The 22,401-nt window shown below is 46.2% G+C and overlaps 1 protein-coding gene and 1 pseudogene across 2 annotated transcripts in view; both read left to right on the top strand.

The window, feature by feature from the left end:
* The window catches only part of RCL1 (RNA terminal phosphate cyclase like 1), a 49,086-nt gene that overhangs the window by 13,962 nt on the left and 12,723 nt on the right, over window positions 1-22,401 (top strand). Inside the window, exons 2-7 of the mRNA XM_084750015.1 lie at window positions 6,857-6,928; window positions 9,385-9,560; window positions 12,687-12,761; window positions 13,406-13,530; window positions 19,157-19,282; window positions 22,193-22,349. Coding sequence (XP_084606141.1) covers window positions 6,857-6,928; window positions 9,385-9,560; window positions 12,687-12,761; window positions 13,406-13,530; window positions 19,157-19,282; window positions 22,193-22,349 — 731 coding nt within the window. The remainder of the gene's footprint in view (window positions 1-6,856; window positions 6,929-9,384; window positions 9,561-12,686; window positions 12,762-13,405; window positions 13,531-19,156; window positions 19,283-22,192; window positions 22,350-22,401) is intronic.
* Window positions 257-1,583, top strand: LOC311590459 (large ribosomal subunit protein eL21-like; annotated as a pseudogene). The gene is made up of 2 exons: window positions 257-302; window positions 660-1,583. The product of its transcript is annotated as a large ribosomal subunit protein eL21-like (transcript).

The following is a 22,401-nucleotide window of genomic DNA, read 5'->3' as shown; positions in this document are numbered from 1 at the left end:
AACACCTTTAAAGTGCAACTGTTTAGTATAGTTCCTTGAAATTCGGCGCTTTCGGATAGATCTCTGAGTTTCAGGCCAGCCTGGTCTACATAGTGAATTCCATAGCAGCTGGGGATGGGTGTGTGTGTGTGTGTGTGTGTGTGTGTGTGTGTGTGTGTGTGTATGCATGCATACGCACAAGAGAGACAGACAGATAGCAATTAGTTCTTTTTATTTTTTATTTTATTTTTTGAGACAAGGGTGTCTTATAGCCCAGATGGGACTTAAAGCCCCAGTCCTCTTGCCTCCTGCTTCCAATGGGAGTGCGCATGACACTTGGTTTTAAAGCATAAATCTGTGCTTTCCAGATGATTGAGTGAGCAAAGGTACTTGCAATGCAAGCCTGTCATCCAAGTTCTCTCCCTGGAGTACTCATAAAGGTAGATGGAGAGATCTGACGCAACAGAGTTCACACACACACACACACACACACACACACGCACGCACGCATGCACGCGCGCGCACACACACACAGAGTTTAAATTTTAAAAGAACCTGAGAAATACTGTGAGACACAAAATAGTGCTTGAGGGATTGTATCAAGAACACCCAGGCCGCTTTTTTTTTTTTTTTTTTTTTTTTGGCCACAGCAGCCATCTTGTAGTAACTCGCCAAAATAGCCAACACGAAGGGAAAGAGGAGGGGCGCCCGCTATGTGTTCTCCAGGCCTTTTAGGAAGCATGGAGCTGTTCCTTTGGCCACATACACGCGAATCTACAAGAAGGGTGATATTGTAGACACCTAGGGAACGGGCACTGTTCAAAGAGGAATGCCCCAGAAGTGTTACCACGGCAAAACCGGAAGAGTCTATAACGTCACCCAGCACACTGTGGGCATCATTGTGAACAAGCAGGTTAAGGGCAAGATTCTCTCCAAGAGAATCAATGTGTGCATTGACCACACCAAGCACTGTAAGAGCAGGGACATCTTCCTGAAGCGCGTGCAGGAGAACGGCCAGAAGAAGGAGGAAGCCAAGGAGAAGGACACCTGTGTCCAGCTGAAGGGCCAGCCTGCGCCACCCAGAGCAGCACACTTTGTGAGGACTAACGGGAAGGAGCCTGAGCTGCTGAAGCCCACTCTACGAATTCATGGCCTGATGTGCAAAAGGAAATAAAGAGCTTTGACTGTAAACTGTTTTAAACAAAACAAAACAAAAAACCAAACCAAAACAAAAAGATTATCCAGGCCAAGAAGTAGGACCTTGTCAGTGTCTGCCACATCTTGGTGTGGACACATCTTGCCCTGAGTTACAAACAGTGTAGTAACACTGCTTGGTTTTTCAGTCCTCTGAAATTTTAGACACCAAGGAGTGATCCCGAAGGGAAGGTTCCAGGTGTGGCAGGAGAACGGGTGAGAATCTTGTGCATCGTGCTCATGAGGCTGGGGAGCTGGCTGTTGTTAGGTGCCTGAGGTGATCGTTTGCACCAGGTGATGGAGCTGTACCTTCACTGCTGGGAGGACTCTGGACCAGCTCTGGTCTGGCTTTGTGAGCATGCGAGCCATGACCCAGGATGATCCTGCTGGAGGTCTTTTGAGGAACCGTTCTCTTCCTACTCATGTTCCTGCCAAGCGATCACTTCTGACTGAGGTCACGATGACGAGCACCCAAGCATTGCAAAACAAAGTGATTTTAAAGTCCTTTCCTCCCTCCCTCCCTCCCTCCTGACTTCTTCCTCCTCTTCCTACATTGTCTTAATCTATATGCTATATGGAGCTTTAATTTTAGGTTTTATTCATAAATGCCTCTTCACTCCTTTAAATAACTAGAAAGCTTGAGCAAATAAACTTCTTTTCACAGTACTTTGCATTTACTATAAACCTAACTAGAAAGTGGCATTATAATACAAATTGTGCCTGTTTTTAGAAATAGAATGTCCCATGGATGTAACTAATTCCAGCCTTCAACTAGTTTTTAATTTTTGTGATGCTTTCTATAGAAACACACACACACACGTTAAACTGAAGCTAAAGATTCATGATAGCCTTGCTTTATATAGTTTAGCTACTCTGATGGGTAGTGATAGCCTTTCTCCTTGAGGCATTTGTTCTAAGACACCCCACCCCCACACCTCCCAACCTTCCCCATCCCTGTTGATGCCTGAACCCCACATAGTATTGAACTCCAGTTCTACAAATGTTTTGTTTTTGTTTTAGACAGAGTCTCACTATTTAGCTTAGGGTGGCCTGGTGTTTGCTGTGTATTCTACACTGAACTTGAACTCCTGACTCGCCTGCCCCAATCTCTCTAGTGCTAGGATTGCCAGCATGCACCATTCCTAAAACATTTCCCCATATAGTGAATGCATAATGCACATGGTATGCATTTGCTTCTCCTAAGGACAACCACATTGCATTGCTCTAGTGTCATCATCAGGTAAGATAAAGAAGCCTTGACTAAAATGCTGTGGATCTTTATCCATTCTTTGACTGAGGGACATTTGGGCTGTTTCCAGGTTCTGGCTATTACAGATAAGGCTGCTATGAACATGGTTGAACATATGTCCTTGTTGTGTGGTGGAGCATCTTTTGGGTATATGCCTAGTTTTCTGAGAAAGTGCCAGATTGATTTCCAAAGTGGTTGTACAGGTTTGCATTCCCACCAGCAATGAAGGAGTGTTCTCCTTTCTACACATCCTTGCCAGCATATGCTATCACTTGAGTTTTGTTTTTGTTTTTTGTTTTTTTGAGACAAGCTTTCTCTGCATAATGGCTCTGGCTGTCCTGGAACTCGCTCTGTAGTCCAGACTGGACTCAAACTCAGAGAAATCCGCCTACCTCTGCCTCCCAAGTGCAGGGATTAAAGGCCTGCGCCATCACCTCCTGGCCTCTTGAGTTTTTTATCTTAGCCATTCTGACAGGTTTAAGATGGAATCTTAGCGTCGTTTTGATTTGCATTTCTCTGATGACTAAGGATGTTGAGCGTTTCTTTAAGTGTTTCTTAGCCATTTGATATTCCTCTGTTGAGAATTCTGTTTAGTTCTGAGCCCCAGTTTTTAATTGGGTTATTTGGTTTGGTGGTGTTTAATTTCTTGAGCTCTTTATATTTTGGATAATACTACTCAGCTATTAAAAACAAGGAAATCCTGAAATTTGCAGGCAAATGGATGGAACTAGAAATGATCATCCTGAATGCATTAACCCAGACTCAGAAAGATACACATGGTACGTACTCACTTATAATTGGACACTAGATGTCCCCTGAAATTCTTCACTTAGCAGGAGATTGAGATAGATACTGGGACTTCCTACTGGGACTCCAGGTGAGAGAAATAGAGAGAATGGGGAAATAGAAGGATCCAGAGTGCCCTAGAAACCTACAAGAAGACCATCAAAGCAGGTGGATCTGGACCCAAGGGTGTCTGCTCAAACTACTACCAACCAAGGACAATGCATGCAGTAAATCTAGAACTCCTATCCAGATCTAGCCAATGGAGAGCACACAGTTGTGTGGTGAGCGGGCACTGACACTGACATGAACTCTGGTGTTCCCTATTTGACCACTTGGGGAGGCCTGGTGGCACTCAACAGAAGGGTAAGCAAGCTACCAGGATGAGACCTGATAGGCTGTGATCATATGGTGGGGCAGGAGGTCCCCTTCTATCACAGACCTCGGTGAAGGGAATAGGATGAAAGAGGGAAGGATGAGGGAACGGGAAGATACAAGTGAGGGTATAACAATTGAGATAAAATCCAAATAAATTACTTAAAAAAAAAAAAAGAAAGAAAAATGTGCTGTGGATCTGATGCTAGCTGATTTCAGTATGCTGGATAAAGATAAGATTCATATTCAGGCAGAACAGAAGGGAATTGTTTATTTCTAGAACTTTCCATTTGATATTTTCAGACTATCATTGACTGGTAGTAATATTTACTTTATATATATACATACATACATGTAGAGGTCAGAAGTTAACTTGTCACTTCATCATGTAGGGCCCAGGGATCAAACTCAGGTCCTCAGCCTTGGTGACAAGTGCCTCTGTCATCTGAGATCTCACAGGCCTGACTGGTAGTAATTAAAACTGAAAAGTTAAGGTAGCATGGTGGCACACTACTTTAATCCTAGCAATTGGGAGACAGAGGCAGGCATATCTCTGAGTCTGAGTTCAAGGCCAGCCTGGTCTACAGAGCAAGTTTCAGGAAAGCTAGGGCTACAAAAACAAACAAAACAAGCAAGCAAACAAACAAAAAACCTAGAAAACTAAGTCAAGGACTGATTGGGGTCTACTGTGGTCCATTTTGCTCTTATTAAAAAGTTGATTCAGGGGCCATTCGGCTGCTTGCAGAATCCTTCATTCTGTAGAGAGGTTGGGATTTCCTAGGGAAAGGGCTTGGTTTTGAGGTCTTAAGTGGAGGAGAGGCAAAGTTGTCATGGTGTGGTTAAGGACACATGGGCTTTGGCTCTGCAGTTGCTGTCATTTGAACATGTTAGGTGAGCTGGCAGTCTTAGGTTTCAGCCTTTTTTTTCTGTGCAATGGGAATGGTGCTGCTGCCTTGTGATTCTGAAGATTAAATGACAATGTATGGCTGAAAGTAACCTCCAGTCATAGCACTAAGTTGTCTGTTTTAAGATTTAATGGTGTCTTTCTGACTTTTGGCCTTTTGCTCTTTTCGACTTTGAGCAGATTGCAGAATCTGCTATGGAGGAGTTGTGGGGCCCCATTAAGCAACAGAGCACATAGCTGGGAGCTGCTGAGGTGGTTTGTTCGCCTTTTGGGATCAGTGTATGTGACTTCTGAGGTGCTGGCTTATTACAGCAGTGGGGTCTGTCTAGGCAGGAGAGCTGGCCTTCCTGTTGTCCAACAGTAGACGTTAGGGTTAGAGAAGGACAGGTAGGGGACAGGCTGGAGGACACTCTGCTTTCACATTAAAGGCCCTCTGTCTTCTACGAGCCTCTTCATGCCTCTCTCTTCTAAAGACTCCTAGTGTTTTGTGTGCTCTTACACTGAAGTGTGGGCTTGCCTCGAACTCACTGTGTATCTGGCTGGCTCCAACTCCTGCCTCAGCCTCCCAAGTGCTGGGAGCCCAGCAGGCCTGGCTTTTGACAAGTTATTAGATTTTAGATAATAGCTATAAAAGCACATTTGAGAGGCTAGACTGACGGATCAGCAGTTAGGGACACTTGCTGTCTTTTTGGAGAGCTGGAGGTTGGCTCTGAACATCCACACAGTGGCTTACAACTGTCCTTAGCTTTAGTTCCCGGAGACCCGACGTCCTCGTCTGGCTCTGGGGGCACCCAGCACATACTTGGTTCATGTATCTATGTGCAAACAAAGCCATGCATACACATGACATAAAAACAAATCTTCAGAAAGGAATTAAAGCACATTTGAGCATAAAATATAAATATTTTGTATAAAATTAAATTCTGCCTACTCCTATCAATAGAATTCCATTTATTAACTGTCTTTTCATGCATTTAAAAATAGATGGTAATACTATTTTATATTTAAGTACAACTTAAAATATTGCTTAGTTTTGCAGTGTGTGTTCACATATGTGTGGGTGTACATTTGTATGCATGTGAAGGCCAGAGGTTGACAATCATGTCTTCCTGGATCATGATCATCAGTCTCTACATATTTAGAGGCGGAGTCTCTTGCTTGAGTCCAGAGCTCACAGCTATGGCTGTTCTAGCTGGCTTGTCTGGTGACCCGTCTCCACCTTCCACAGGGGATTACAGGTGGGTTGTCAGCATTTACAACTCTGGTACTTGCTACATACAGTAAGCCCTTTATCTACTGAGCCACCTCCCCAGACCCTCAAGTACTCTTATAATGAAAAGCCAAGCAAAACAGAAAACCACCACCACCAATACTGACAACAAAAAACCCTCATTGAACTAGTCAGATAGTTATAGATCAGAAAGGGAGAGAAGAACTTGTCATCTGTGACACCGAAGATGGACTCTACTTTATAGCCTCCTCGACATTCAGGAGAGAGGACAACTTCGATTTTTAAAACCCTCTGTACTTTCTACTGTTTCGCCCTTGCGTGGTATACTAATTACTTTGCTGTCGCTGTGATAAAACCCTATGCCTAAAGCAACTTAGAGTATGAGGGCTTAATGGTTCTAGAGCGACGAGAGACTGTCCTCATGGGGTGGCGTGGCAGCGAGCAACAGACACATGCACTGGAGCAGAAGGCTGAGAGCTCACACTCTGAACCAGGCTGCAAGTCTTTGAGTCCTTAAACCCCTTCCCCAGTAACGATTTCCTCCATGGCCACCCCTCCTCCTAAACCTCAGCAAACAGGGCCAAGTGTTCAAATCCCTGAGGGTATGGAGTCTGAGGGACAGTTCTCATTCAGACCCCTGCACTTGGCATGCCCCCTTGATGTCTTCTTAGGTTGGGTAGGTTTGCTTATTTGTTTTGAGACAGGGTCTCACTATACTGCCTTGGCCACTTGGAGCTCACTGTGTAGATCACTCTGGCCTTGAACTCAGAGATCTGCCTGTCTTAGCCTCTCAAGTGCAGGGATTAAAGTGGTGTGCTGCCATGCCAAGCTTTTTTAGAGGTCCTGTGTGATGGAAATTAACTTCTATTAGATTGGTAGAGTGCTGTGTGTTATATCTGTATCTATATATATATGTATATATACACACGTGTGTTTGCTGTTGTTGTTAGGTGTGAGAGCGGAATTGTTCTTGTTAGTGCTTTTCCACTGCCTCTCTCAGTTCATGATTGATCTGTCAGCCAGTTCCAGTGGTAACCCTAGATGTGGCGCCACAAACAAAGGCCCCTCTTCTCAGTACCTGGACCAGGGGTGCTTTCTAGAAATGGTGCCTTACGGAAGATTTTGTTTTTCCTCCTCACAGATTTTGAAGCAAGCTTTATAAGGCTGTTGGATAAAGTAACTAATGGTTCTCGGATTGAAATCAACCAAACAGGTAAGCTGCTTCTCTCTGTTTCTAAAAGCATCTGCATGTGCCACTTAGACACACTTCTGCTTTTCCCCTGAGTGGTATAAAAACTGTATTGTGTTAACAAAAAACTTTACTAACCATTTTGTGTTTATATAAGAGAAGACCTTTTGGAATTAACCCAAGGAAGTGCAGAGTGGAGATTTTAATGAAAGGTTGAAAGGTCGGGTTTTTGTTGTTGTTTTTTGTTTTTTGGGGTTTTCAAGATAGGGTTTCTCTGTGTAGCCTTGACTCCTGGACTCACTTTGTAGACCAGGCTGGCCTCGAACTCACAGAGACCCACCTGCCTCTGCCTCCCAAGTGCCTGGGATTAAAGGCATGTGCCACCACTGCCCGGCAAGGTCATTATTCTTGATCATTAATATATTATTGTCAAATGGAAAGCCCAGCATGTTTATGTTATTATTGTATATATACATACACAAGCTTTTCCCCAGTTTTTAAGAGGCATACAGAACTAAGGCTATAAATTAGTGGTCCAGTGCATGCCTAGCTTGCTCGAGGCCCTAGGTTTAACCTTCAACATTGTAAGAAAAGAAATAAGAGAGATACACTTGGCTTAGAGAAGTACACAAGTGGCCTTTGCAGACAAAGCACTCCTTTTTTCATATACGTAGCATCCATGGAAGCTTTCTGAAGTCTGTTTGCTTGTGCAATTATGCTGAATTCTTACAGCAAACTCCCAGGTGTACTGTATTGTTGTAGGTACTGAACTCTATTTTGTTTCAAGTTTATACAAATAAATTCAAGAAATATAACAGTTTTTTCAGCCCCTTCCTCTTCTAGACACTTCTGGAGGTAGCCTTGTCACCACTTAGTGGACTGTGCTGGTCTCACCCTGTATGCCTGTGGGTTACAGTCTGGCACTTTATAATGTCATTTATTTAAACTATCAAGCAGGGGTTGATAAACATTTGAGCTCCTTGATAGTTTTCTTTTTTTTGTTATTAAAACTACCGTCTACATTGAATAGGAAACGGGGCAAACATCCGTTGGCTGACACCATGAACTACATACATACCTACATACCACACAGGAGTCTTTAGCCTCTCCCATATGTTGACTCTTTGGTGAAAGAAGGCTAGTTTGAATTCACAGGTAGCATGTGTCACGTAGATGTGCTGGTCTCTGCCTGTTTTCAGCCACTTAATGCAGAGCAGGCCCAGGAACGAGATGCTCGCATGTCCCCTTCCAGCTGTGCCAGTGTTGGGTTACTGTCACATAGCCTGACTGACAGCTTAAGGGAGGAGGGAAGGAATTATTTTGGCTTAGGGTTTCAGGTGGCAGAGAGGGTGTGGCAGAGCTCAGCAGTCCACCAACTGGCAGGGGTAGAGGAAGAGGATGTTATTCTTCATCCTTTCATTCTGTTTGGGCCCTGATCCCCTTAGAGTGAGTCTCCTGAAAGTCATCTCCCTGGAACCCTTTACAGACACACCCAGAGGTGTCGTCACCCGTCTCACAGGTAATGGTAAATAATGTTAGGCTGACAGTGATGTTTGACCACCACCTCATAATAAATGCCATCCCTCATCAATTTCTTGTCTGATTAATTTGTAGATATACAGACAGAACAACAGGCTCCTTTTCAGCTTCTTGACCTACAGTTTGTTGCTGTGACTTAATTCTGTCCAGGGTCATGATCCAGGTGGTCCTTGTGAGGGATGGTAGGAACTTGGATCAGAGTGTGACCCTGGCTGTAGTGTTTGGATTGGGTATATAATATAAGAAAACCTCTAATGTTTTTATTTTTGGCAGCTGTTCCACAGACATCATAAAGAATGGTAGAAACACTGGTTTACCCATTTACTCCCACACCACTTAGGATATTTTCTTCTTTCTTTTTTTGGTACCATATATAAATGCAGTGAGGTTTTTTGGTGTGTGTGAAAAACTGAAGTAGGGCAATGATGAGTGTCTTCTGACATAAAATAAGTTGAGATATTGCACTAACTAATATCAAAATAGCTACCACTAATGGTATGGGGTATCACAAGAACCCGGTTTGTGTGGTATTGTTTGGTAAGTGGGGTGTGCAAGAGACCTCATTTGTAGGGAGTATACAGGATGCAGACTGCTGGTGTGCTGAGACCTTGGTCCTCAGGCCTAGTGCCAGCAGCTTAAGTGTGCTGTAAGCTTGGGGTCTGTTTGGAGCCCTCTGTGCTTGGCTGCGACTGTGGCAGCATAGCTAGCTCAGGGAGGGGTTTGTGTGTCCCTGGCATTACATTGTGCCCACAGTTTATTATGCTCCAGAGGTTTGGCAGTGGTGAGCCAGCCAGCTTTTGACAAGAAGTGTGGACTCTTGAAAGGGCAGTTTGAGCTCCTTGATGCCTTGGCCAGATTTCCCCTTGGAACTCACTGCATTTTATATGGGTACTTAGTCTTGTTCCTACTGCATCATTTGTCTTTTTTCCTCTTGGTTTAAGGAACAACCTTGTATTATCAGCCTGGCCTCTTATACGGCGGGTCTGTGGAACACGACTGTAGCGTCCTCCGTAGCATCGGCTATTACCTGGAGGCTCTGCTTTGCCTGGCTCCGTTTATGAAGCACCCATTAAAAATCATCCTGCGAGGAGTAACCAATGACCAGGTTGACCCTTCGGTAAGTACTGAGGTCAAACCATGGTGTGATTTTTCTTCTGTCTATTGTCACAGCCAATTTCTTAGAAAGAAGTTTCGTATAAGCACAGTTTTGTTTTTATGTGGGCTCCTTTGGCTATTTACCTTGAGTCTTTGAGGTTAACGAGTTCACTCCAAGACACAGACGACTCAAGACTCATAATCATCAAGTTGGAGGTGATGGCTAGCATTCATCAAAATGCCTTTCTCTCTAGTGTCCGTGAACTTCAGAACAGATGCTTGCTGTCTCGTCACGCTTGACATGCAGTGTGGCTCTGCTGGCTCGGTGTGGGTGGAGTTTCTGTAAGGTTGTGTGAGTACTGCTGCTAGAGAGCAGCAGAGCTAAGGTTTAGGCAGGATATGAATCTGGGTATCGTCACAGTATAATCTTGCCCTATCCGTTAGTTGCAGAGGCCATTAATTCAAGGACTTTTCACTTAAGAGGTTTCAGACAAAGCGGACATGAGAGTGGTGAAGGGATGTGTGATGAGTGTTGGTAGTTGTGGGAAATAGCAAGATTCTCACCAACATATTAATTTTCCTGTACTTAGGAGGAAAATGGCTTAATACCCAACAAGAATTTTCATGTTGTTCACCACACCATAGTTGTCAGTGTCCATGTTAGCATCCCCGGGCGGAGGGAAGGAGTCTACATTTCAGGATGCTTTCTTGTCTGTAAGAGGCGTTGTGCAGCTGCAGGCCATGGAGTCCTCGCTGCGAGGCCCTTATCTTCCCTGTAGGTACAGCCCACAGCGGCTCCTGAGGGCAGCTACAAGGTGTTGCAAGTTTCCTGGCTGGGAGGGAGCAGTTAACGGTGACTGCTCGTGCTTACCAGTGGTCCCTAATGATTAACGTGTTCTCGGGTGGTTGAGGACTTACTCCTCAGTTCTCAGATCAGTAGCTACGTGGACTCTTTTGTAGGATGCTTGAGATTTTCATTTTTCAGCTAAAGGTGAAAGGATGTTCTGCAACCTGTTTAAAATTCCAAAATGGAGCTTCTTGCTGCCTCTCCTCTCATTGTCTAGAGATCCTAGGAACTGGTTAAGATAGGAGAGGCGGCATCTCCACAGTTAGATTATAGGTAGGGAAGGGTCTGGAATGATGGTGAACACAAGCTTGGGGTTTTAGCACTGTGCTTTCTGTTTCATACTCATTCTATAATTGCTAAATGTCATGAATACTATATTAAATAAGCTTTAAAAATACTGTATGTATTAGTAACTGAGATGGTTGATAACTTCCCTGAAATAGTGCTTTAACCTTTCACGCAGAATGCTTAAAGCAAGTTTGTTTTCATAGTTAGGGAATGCCGTGCCTACCAGTGCTTTTCTCCTCTGGATGTGTTGCCACCTGTTGACTGAAAAGACCTTGTTTAACCTGACTAGCCTAGGCTAAGAGCCCAGGCTTATCCTGAGTAAAGAGTAACTTCTTCAGCCTTGGGGACCTTCAGTTTAGGTGTCTTCTTTTCTCTGTTGCCCATGGTTCTGCTTGTTGCATAAAGAATGGGTTTCAGCTGAGCAGTGGTGGCACACGCCTTTAATCCCAGCACTCGGGAGGCAGAGGCAGGCGGATCGCTGTGAGTTCGAGGCCAGCCTGGTCTACAAAGTGAGTCCAGGACAGCCAAGGCTACACAGAGAAATCCTGTTTCGCAAAACCAAAAATCAAAATAAAAAACAAACAAACAAGCAAACAAAAGGATTTCATGAGTTTCATGAATTAATTTTTCTTTCAAAGAACTTCCTTTCTCTAGGGATGGGTAGTTGGGCCTGTAAGGCAGAGGCTGGCCCTATGAGATGTGCCGCTGTTGAGTCTATATCTTAGTCTGATGATCATTGCTATAACTAGGTAGTTGATAAATTAAAACTTTTTTCTCTTCTGGAAGCTGGGAAATTCAAGAGATGTGGTGCACATTTAGCACTGGTGGAGGGCATGGCCTGGCAGGACAGAGAAATTGAGCAAAACCTAACTTTATATCAGAGGTTTGTTTCAAAGATAAGTAAGCCATTTTCCTGCACTGTCCGTAATCGGTTAATGAAGGCTGCATTCTCATTACTAAATCACCCCTAAAAGTCCCAATGTCACAGTGACAAATCACATGAGAAGACTGTCAAGATAGAGAAATTAGGGAACACTACTACTGGAAGGAAAGCCACTTACTTTGGGGAAATCCTGGAATACACTTCCCTTTAGGTTTGTATAAGGACACCTACCCAGTGACTTTCTCAGAACTTCTCCATTGTTAAGCAAGGCACAACTCTTACGGTTTTGGATGTGTTTAGCTTTAGTATTTAATTAAATTAACTAACCTTGAATAGTTTTGCCAGCTCCAGCGACACCCAGTGCATTCTGAACTGAGTTCCTAGGCCTTGTGCGTCGTGTCTCCTGTTTGTCAGTCCTCTGCTCCTGGAGCCTTATTGTAGCATCGTTACTGCGCGTCCGCCAGTTAGACGGTTGGCACCATGGAGACAGCAAGGCCCGAAGCCTGTCGTTAGGGAAGGAAACGAGAGTGCTGTGATTTTCTTCCCTGGAGCCATGCAGCTAGCTCCTCAGAGGCTGAGCTTGGGACCAAGGTTAGGGCTTCTAATCTTCTAGCTCCTAAAGCTACTGCCCTTGCTTCCTGTCATAGGGCTGCCTCCCTCTGGCTTCCCCGGAGCTCTGGATACAGAAGAAATAACGGTAGTTGGCAAAATGCTGCCACGAACCGTCAGTGCTGCTGTAATCACCGCTGAGGGGTTCAGTGTTTCATGTGTTTCAGGCCATTGGTGCTCCTGAGGACCCCCTCCCCCACCACACCCTGTATCAGGGTTCTTAGGTGAACACTGAGGGGTTCATTTGGCTCACCCTGACCTGGAGAAACATCAGCTCTTCAGTGTCAAAAAGAAAATAGTTGTTATGTGTATTGTAAAAAAGCTTAATAAGATAATGTTATAATAATTATTAATAATTCAGTAGAGTAATTAGTGTCATAGGTGTGATACCTGTGAGAGCGAGCAGAGGTCCTGGCTTGTTTTCTGTGTGAGTCCATCAGTCTCCTGGGTTTTGTTTGCTGCTTGGACTCTGGCTACAAGTTCAAGGTTTAGTAAAAATTCTTTTTTGAAATAACTTACAGGTTGATGTTCTTAAGGCCACAGCGCTCCCTCTATTGAAGCAGTTTGGAATTGATGGAGAATCATTTGAGCTAAAGGTAAGAATGTGTGGGTGCTGGTTGTATCTGTCTATGACAATGTCATTTACCTCATTGGAAGAATGATCATTTGAAGCCATCACATACAGGACATATTAACTGCTTCAAACTGTGAACTGAAAGAGACGCCCCCCCCCCTTTTTTAAAAAGATTTACTTATTTATTAAGTGCTTTGCCTGCTTGTACCCCTGCAGGCCAGAATATGGCATCAGATCTCATTATAGACGGTTGTGAGCCACCATGTGGTTGCTGGGAATTGAACTCAGGACCTCTTGAAAAGCAGCAAATGCTCTTAACCCCTGAGCCATCTCTCCAGCCTCCCCAAAGACCCTTTAATGATGGCTGTAGTAGCCAGCAGTCATGTTGCACATCCTCTGTGGTGGGTGCTGTTGTAAGCACTTTACACACACTGAGTCCTTCACACCTTACCTCAACTCTTGGTTAGCCAAGGAACAGAGCCACATGGAGTCTGGCCCTTTGCCTCTTAGCTGAATCATCCTGGTGTAATTTGTGTCCAGGATCTCTTGAGAATCCAGAGTCTTCAAAGCCTAGAGGCAATGGTGAACCTCCCTGGGTCAGGGTGTCAGGGGAACCCATGTTTCTGTGTGTGCTTTCTCCCATCTCCCCCTTACTTCCCTGTGCAGATCTTGCGGCGGGGAATGCCTCCCGGAGGGGGAGGCGAAGTGCTTTTCTCGTGCCCTGTGAGGAAGGTCCTGAAACCCGTCCAGCTCACCGACCCAGGAAAAATCAAGCGTATCAGAGGAATGGCGTATCCTTTGCATTAGTGTCCTTGTTCTTTTCCTGCGTCATGAAGATAACAGCCCTACTTCTTCCCACCCTTTACATTTCAGACAACTATCTCTAAAGGCTTTAGTAGTGAACTTAGAGTTGAGATAGGTTTTATTATCTGCCAGACAGTGACAAGATTGATTCTCCCTCCCTCCCGCCTCCCCCCCCCCCATTTAATCCTATACTGCCTGGGGAAGGAAATAATTCTGTAAACCCCAGCTCCAGTATAACATATAGAGTGATGGAGGGGAGGAGCAGTGGCTGGGGAGCGGAATGAGGGGCTGGCACGTACCTGGATGTGTTTTTGGAGGCCGGAGTTCTAACACTGTGCTCTGTCGTGAATTGCTACTTCTGTGTCCTTGGGGGGAGATCACTTCGTGCCTCTCAGTGCTAAGCTGCAGAATGTTTCAAGTTGACTCACGTCCTATTTTGCAGATAGGGAAACCGAGGAATAAAAGCTCTGCTTGCTAAGACTGTCACAGAGCTAATTGGTACAAATGGGATAAACCTTGTCAGGCTTTTAACCTTTGCTTTTTTTGAATGAGCCTTAAAGCTTGTGAAGTAGTCAAGAAAGGAGGTGTTGCGGTGGGAGGCGTGGGCCTTCGCAGAGGAAGCGGTGCACCGAAGCTCCGGGGAGTGGCTGGCAGTGTGGTGTAGGACTCGCGTGCTCAGTAACAGCTGATGAACACGGTGGGGTAAGAGTTGAGCAGTGGCCAGAGAAGAGCTGAAGGCCTTGGGGAGCAGTTGGATTTTATTTAAGTCTGTGATTTTCATCTGGAGAGCAAATTTGCATATTAGAAGGACAACTTTGGTCATGGAAGAACTTTTGTGGAAATTTTGGAAAGTATGGTTGTGGAAGAAAACCACCTATTGGCAGCCAGTTAGAGACAGTGGGAACAGATTGTTGTGGCTCGTGGAGAGGCAAGGAGGCTGAGAGAAGTTGGTGATAGCTGCTAATGAGAGAGGCTGTAGCGGGAGAGCGCATGACACACACGGAGATGACTGGGAGCCGCCGTTGGGTTGGGTGACGCTCCACTCACCAAGGCTTGTTGGTAGGGATACTTGCTGACAGTAGCTGCCGAAGGTTGGGGCAGGGTGGGATGGGGTGGGGATGAGTGCAGAGTTCAGTGTTACACATGTTGAGTTTGATGGCTCCATTGAAATTAGTCTGGAAAGGAGATTGGGGTTGAGGATCTGTAGCTCTGGGGCAAGATGAGGGCTGGGAATGAATGCTTTGACATCTGCAGCTGGGAATAATGCAAAGACAGAAGGCTGGCACCCGGAGAAGCCATCAGACCCGGAAAGGAAAGACCCAAGTGAAGAGGGATATAAAGAAGACAGGACCTCCTGGATGCTAGGGCCACTCCCTGCTAGATGCTGAGGAGTCAGTCCTGGTCGGAAAGCTGAAGGCTTATAAAGAGCTTTTGTTGAAGTAATGGTCGGGGAGCACATGCAGCCAGTTCTAGACTGGGCTGAAAAGCTGAAAGTGTTAGGATCCACAGGAAAGAGAAGCAGAAAGATGAGGTTATGATGGCTCAGCCAGACAGGTTGTGGCTAGACAAACAGCTTAGTCTGTAAAGCGATTGCCTTGCAAACACAAGGACCTGAGTGTGCTTCCCAGAACCCACTTAACAAAGGCAGGAGCTGTAGTGGCAGGTGTGTAACAAAGGCAGGAGATGTAGTGGCAGGTGTGTAACAAAGGCAGGAGATGTAGTGGCAGGTGTGTAACAAAGGCAGGAGCTGTAGTGGCAGGTGTGTAACAAAGGCAGGAGATGTAGTGGCAGGTGTGTAACAAAGGCAGGAGCTGTAGTGGCAGGTGTGTAACAAAGGCAGGAGTTGTAGTGGCAGGAGTGTAACAAAGGCAGGAGCTGTAGTTCCAGGTGTGTAACAAAGGCAGGAGCTGTAGTGGCAGGAGTGTGACAAAGGCAGGGGTTGTAGTGGCGGGTGTGTAACAAAGGCAGGAGTTGTAGTGGCAGGTGTGTAACAAAGGCAGGAGCTGTAGTGGCAGGAGTGTAACAAAGGCAGGGGTTGTAGTGGCGGGTGTGTAACAAAGGCAGGAGATGTAGTGGCAGGTGTGTAACAAAGGCAGGAGATGTAGTGGCAGGAGTGTAACAGAGGCAGGAGCTGTAGTGGCAGGAGTGTAACAAAGGCAGGAGATGTAGTGGCAGGTGTGTAACAAAGGCAGGAGATGTAGTGGCAGGTGTGTAACAAAGGCAGGAGTTGTAGTTGCAGGTGTGTAACAAAGGCAGGAGCTGTAGTTCCAGGTGTGTAACAAAGGCAGGAGCTGTAGTGGCAGATGTGTAACAAAGGCAGGAGTTGTAGTTGCAGGTGTGTAACAAAGGCAGGAGTTGTAGTGGCAGATGTGTAACAAAGGCAGGAGTTGTAGTTGCAGGTGTGTAACAAAGGCAGGAGCTGTAGTGGCAGGTGTGTAACAAAGGCAGGAGTTGTAGTTGCAGGTGTGCAACTCTAATACCAGGGAAATAAAGATTGGAGGGTCTCTGTGGCTTGCGAGCCAGCCAGCCCATCCTAATTGAGGATGATAAAAAGACAAGGGCACAGAGCAAGGGCTCAGGTGAAGGTGAAATCCTTCATGGTGGCAAGCCTGGAAGGAGAAGCAGATGAGCAAGGGTGCCTGTTTCCTCCAGGGATGGAAGTGCCTGGGAACATGGGTGGCCAGTGCAGGATGATGGTGGAGAGATGTGGTGAGCTGAGGAGCCAGGAGGAAGCAGTTGCCAGGACGTGCCTCACTTAGGAAGGTGGGAGGACTCACCATTCTGGGGAAGACAGGAGGCAGAGGAATTGGAAGCCTCAGATTGAAGATGGGGTAGTGGGTGTGGGTGTGAGTGCTGTGAGGAACAGGAGCTGAATGTGGGGAACACCATTGGTGTCTTATAAGGTAAAGGGCTACAGTTCTATGCTGGATGGGTCAGGCATTGGAGGCTGTGACGGTAGAGCTTTGTCCTCTTTGAACCTTCCCTCTGTGAAGTCTGAGGCAGGAGACTCTTGTCAAGTGCCACGTCCCCACCTCTTGAGTGAAGCAGGGACAGAACAGTTAAACTGGCACAGGTCCCTGGTTGGATCTGCCCGTGGAGGCACTCACAGCACGCTGGCTCACACTCCTGCCTGAAGAGCAACTGTGCCAGCGTTGCTCAGCACAACCAGCATTTAGTGAACCGTCAAAGGATTGTGACCTTGTGTCTCCACCGTTGCCAGCTTCAGAACCCCAGAATAAAAGCTGACTTTGGAAAAGCTGTAGTTAATTCTGTGGTTTTTTACTTGTAGGGCTGGTTCTGGCTGGACTGAGCTCATTCTTGTTTTTGAGTTGGGAGCACTGTGGTTTTAACTGACACCCGCCCCCGCCCCCCCCCCCCAAGTTCCAGTGATGCCTTTCCTGCCTGCAGATCAATGACCAAGCAGACAGGTCCTGGGGAAGCTGGTGGCAGCCTGAGTCAGCAGCCCTGACTGGAGCGTATCCCTATTTATTGACTGCCACCCACTGTGACAGGAGAGGAGGGACAGGCTCTTAGTGCCATGATGCTGGTCCAGAGCTCATGATCCAGTGTGGAACAGTTGAGTGCAGCAGCTGAGGACAACAGGTGGGGACCTGGGGCTTGTGGGACAACCTGGCGGCTTCCCCATCACTACAGAGGCTGGCTTGATTCTTTTTGTCTCTTTTTCTTTCACATACCATGTGTCGTCCTCACCCCGTTTGTGTGTATGTATGTATGTATGTATGTATGTATGTATGTATGTGTGTATGTATGTATGTATTTGCATGTAGTGCACACTCAGCCTCCTGCACTCTGCTTTCCCTGTCTCAGGAGGGCTAAAAGGAAGCTGTTTTTTGAAGTGAAGCCTATTTAGCTTTGAGCAGGTGGCTCAGTTCTGCATCCCAAGAACTTACTCTGTAGTAAGCGCTTAAGGCCCCGCCGTAGGGCTACTGTGAGCATAAAACAAGGTGATAGTGTGATGGTTTTGCGAATCCTGTGGAGCTGTCACAGGGTGGTGTCATCTCCTGAACTGTCCCAGGGACAGTGGACAGGCTCAGGCTTCAGAAAGATGGCACCCACTCAGTCCAAAGGCTGTGAGACCCGGGGCTGTTTGTCTAAACTGTGTTCAAAGTACATTCTGGACAGAAGAGGTGGTGATGAAACTGGGGTCTTTGTGTATTGAAAAAAATCCCTTTTTGCTCTTTCGCCATTTCGGATTTGTCCTTTGAGTCAAGTCAAATATTTATTGAGTGTTTCTGTGTACCAGAGTGCTTTGCAGAGTCCCGAGGGATAGGGCAGTACAGCCCCTGCCCTTGTGGAGCAAGGACAAGATGTGTCTGAAGGGAAACGTGGTGAGTCGGGTGCTGCCTGGAGGGCTTCAGGCCGGAGGTGTCTGACCTGGAGAGTGATGGGAGGCAGTTGAGGTTGAAGACTGACTGGGTGGAGGTTTCCAGATTGGGGGTGAACTCACTGAGCAGGCCTGGGAGTATTGACACAGGACGCAGGAAGATTGCGCTTGAGCATGTTCAGGTCCAGTCAAGGTGAGGAGCTGGCTGACAGGTCAGGCTCCATGCCCAGCATTTTGTTTCTTAGTTCTAATGAAAACCAAGTGTGTTGTTGACTAATTATTGGGCAGCTTTGTGGGAATGGGCAGGTCACACTATGTTGGAGGCCACATGGGTTGGTACCATGGTGGTGGGAAAACCACATCTTCTTTTTCCCATTGCATAGTCCTGCACGGATCTCACCAGCTCCTGAGGATACACTGCAGCTTAGCAGTGGGATCAGGAGAGTCAGTCTTGTTAACAAAGCTTGAGTTTGGGGTTAATGGGTTCCACATCCTCAGCACTGGCCCTTTTGCTAATTTCTTCCTCCTTTCCTGGGGTCCCTTGTTGTAGAGTTCTGGGTAGTAGTTTTCATCTGAGAGGAGCAGGTAGGCGCCCCTCTGTCATCACAGATGCAGTAACTGATTCTTTGGCGGGAGTTGGGGGACCGTTGAGAGAGGGTTTCTCTGAGTAGCCTTGGATGTCCTGGACTCCATTTGTAGCCCAGGCTGGCCTCGAACTCACAGTGATTCACCTGCCTCTGCCTCCCTGAGTGTTGGGATTAAAGGTGGGTGCTACACACCCAGCTGCAATAACTGATTCTTAAATAACATGGTTGGAAAACCTGTTGTAGTCAAAATAGCAGTCAACCTTGATCTGTCAAGAAACATTTTCTGCTTTGTGTCTCTCTGTGGGCCGCCGGGAGGTGGCTGGGCCACCCAATGTTGTATCTGGCCTGCCTTTATGTTCGTAGAGAGGCTCCTTAAGCAGTCGGACTGCACTAAGAATAATAGCAGAGAGCTTGCGGTCATCACAGGGATCCCACTTGCGACATCTTCCGCACTGTGTGGAGTCGACAGTTCTAGAGAAAGGGTGGTTGGGAAGTCAGGGTTGGGCTGTGGGACCTGACCGTACCTTCCATTCTAGGGATCTAGATTCTTGGGTGACAGTGGGATTTTAAGTCCCAGCGTGGCAGGAACGTGCTAGCTTTCTAACTAGACCTTTCTCCCCACCACCCCCCTCCCCGCAGCCCCAATCCAAGCATCATTACTTCCTTAACCCCGGGCTGCAGGTACTCTGTGCGTGTATCACCTCAAATGGCAAACCGGATTGTGGATTCTGCAAGGAGCATCCTCAACAAGTTCATACCTGACATCTATATTTATACAGACCACATGAAAGGCATCAATTCTGGGAAGTGAGTTTGTTTTAGAACTGTCAGCAGCTGAGCTCAGTGACAATGCTACCCACTCCTTTCTCATCTCGGTTTGAACAGAACTTTCCAGGTTTTGTCTCCCCCCAGTAAAAACATTGCTTGCATTAGGAAATCACCTTTAAGCTGAGTGTGGCGGTGCACGCCTTTAATCCCTGCACTCAGGAGGCAGAGGCAAGTGGATCACTGAGTTCAAGGCCAGCCTTGTCTACAAAGCGAGTCCTGGACAGCCAAGGCTACGCAGAGAAACCCTGTCTCAAAAAACAAAAAAAGTCACCTTTAAGGGGCAGCACAGCTAGTCCTCACAGCTGTTTCATAGGCTTTCTCCCGACTTGAGAGCAAAGTGTCAAGGGGTGTGGTTTAGTGTAAGTGAGAAGTTTGCCCTTCACCTTGCCCTGTGGAAAGTGATGGTGTCAGAGGTTGGGCCTGGAAAAGTTGTGTGTACAGAGTTGGCCCTTCCCTCTGCGCATGGAAAGGTCACTGGCTTCTCATACCTTTTATTATTCAGACACCAGAGCATTCTTCATGTACACACCAAGGGTAGTGACGTATCCCGGGATAATTGTAAGCATTAAAAAGCTATGTACCCCATCAGTGTATCCAGCACTCAGTACGTGGTACAGAAATGGTAGCTCCTAATGTTGGTCTTTTCTTTCCACTGCTACCGTAGTGGTAGGTCTGGACTTAGTAGGTCAGCTCTTTTTGGAGGAGATTGCTGAGGCCTGGGGAGGGGTAGGTAGCAGCCGAAGCTGTTTGCATGTTCCAGGGTAGTCTGTTCTCTAATCTCTTGCTTTACCAGCATGGGCAGGAAAGAAACGTGCAGGCCTGGAGGCCGTGCTGCCTGCCACCAGCTGTAAGATAGCTTTTTTCCTTGCTGCTGACTCAGCTGGTTGGGCATACAGTCAGTTCCTGAGTAGCAGCTGCCTTACATACAGACCGAAGAGCCATCTAAAAAAATTACTTATAAAACCGACTTACATTTCTGTTCAGTTTTGAAATCTCAAGTTACAGGTAATAAATCTTTGTGGAGTCATGTCTGGATTATGCTCCCGTCTGACCCAGTGATGGATCCACACATGTAAGAGTTGTTGAAATGTAATGTACGTGGCCTGGAACCCTGGGAGCCAGCAGTTCTTGGTGGCCTCTGTTAGTACTTAGACCATTATGTACATTAGTCCAGTGTGGCCATTATTTAAAAGAAAAAGAGAAAGACAGAAGAAAAAAGTCAGGCGTTGGAGGCACATGCCTTTAATCCCAGCACTTTGGGAGGCAGAGGCAGGCAGATCTCTGTGCATTCGAGGCCAACCAGTTCTACAAAGTGAGTCCAGAACAGCCAAGGCTATACAGAGAAACTCTGTCTTGAAGGAAAAAGGAAGAAGAAGAAGAAGAAGAAGAAGAAGAAGAAGAAGAAGAAGAAGAAGAAGAAGAGATAAATAAATAAATAAATAAATAAATAAATAAATAAATAAATAAATAAATAGTAAGGTAGTCCTTTATAGCTTGGAAAACTGGAGGCAATGCTTTGCAGACTTCCAGTGCAGATCCTCAGCGACACCACGTGCATGCTTCCCTCATGGGAGACACATAGTTTGTTGGCATCTTGTGTGCTGCAGCAGAACTTTGCAGGGTCCCTAGTGGTGAGTGCTGATAGAGTGTTAAATATGAGTCAGATGCTCTGGAGCCTTTGCTTTGGCAGGTGTTACAGTTTTTAAAGAAGTTATAACTGGACAATAGAATTCTTCCACATAACGGTTCCATATAGTGCTTGAAAACATCACTAGCCAGATTTGGTGGTATGTGTCTAATCTTACCCTCTATGGAGGCTAAAACAAGAATTTTGAGTGTGAGGGCAGCTGAGGCTACCAGTGAAACACCATTTCTAAAAACAAAAATGATTATAACTATACTACAGTTTTTCTGGAACTGCTTTGGCCAGTATTCTGGATATAGAAGGCATTTGAGAAATGGTGTTGAGCAGTGTTAGAGGAGGCAGACCTGTGTTGCAATTGTGTGTGGACCATGCCTCTGGGAACACTTTTCCAGGGTATTTACTTTGCAGCGGACAAAGTACATTTGCAGCATCAAATCTGGCTAACTTGTGGAGAGGTGCCTTTTTTTTTTTTTTTAACTTATTTGTGAATTGTTGTTTTGCTTTATTTTTTTCTGACTGAGTTGGTTGTTGTATTTAATGAGGACTGAATCTCAGAGTTTACCCAGTATACTTCCTGGCCGTGGAGGCTTCTCTCAGGTGCTTAGTGGATGTATAAGTCAGCAGTGGTCCTGGAAAAGACGGTTAGGCTCTAGCTATCGATGGTATAGACATGGCCAAGGCCACAGTTCCGGCCCACTGACTGTAGTTAAGACAAAAGTGCAAACATGTAACTCCTCTTGCCCTTTCTGGTACCTTACTTTTCATTATGGGAAACATCTGTTATTTCTCAGAGTTGTAGTCAGGTGGTCCCCAGCGCTGTAGTAAGTTCAGAATTGACCAATGGGAACTGGAGAACTTTTATAGACTCTGGAATCTGTGAGGCCTCACACTTACCTTTGCCACCCTTCAGCGGAGTGGCCATGCTTCAGGCTGCTGACTCCCGGCATATTCTCATTTGTAAAGGGAGGCAGTGCTAGATTCTCTACGAGACTGAATAGCACTGATGCTATTTGCACACTCAGTATCTAGGAGCCTGTTGGTGTCATGTTCTGTGATTGTTACAAACACAGTGGTCTTTGCAAAGAGCAGGGAGGGAGAGAGAAATAGGAAATGCAGACTTTCTCTTGTGGCGCTTCTGCTCTGTGTGCCTCGCAGTCTGTATTTCCCTAATGAAGAACACAGCTGTTTTCCTGTAGCTGCTGTGGGTGCCTTCACTAACTCGGTGTCTGCCCTTGCATCACTAGGTCTCCAGGGTTTGGACTGTCACTGGTTGCAGAAACTACCAACGGTACCTTCCTGAGTGCTGAACTGGCTTCCAATCCCCAGGGCCAGGGAGCAGCAGTGCTTCCTGAGGACCTCGGCAGGAACTGTGCAAAGCTGCTGCTTGAAGAAATCTATAGGGTATGTCCCTGGCCTCTGCCGACTCAGGGAGAGGAACAATAGGAAAAAGGCA

This window comes from Acomys minous (assembly GCF_964271855.1).
Source record: "Acomys minous genome assembly, chromosome: 2".
NCBI classification, from domain to species: Eukaryota; Metazoa; Chordata; class Mammalia; order Rodentia; family Muridae; genus Acomys; species Acomys minous.
Note: the sequence above shows the minus strand (reverse complement) of the source record. Positions and strands in the feature narration are given on the sequence as shown.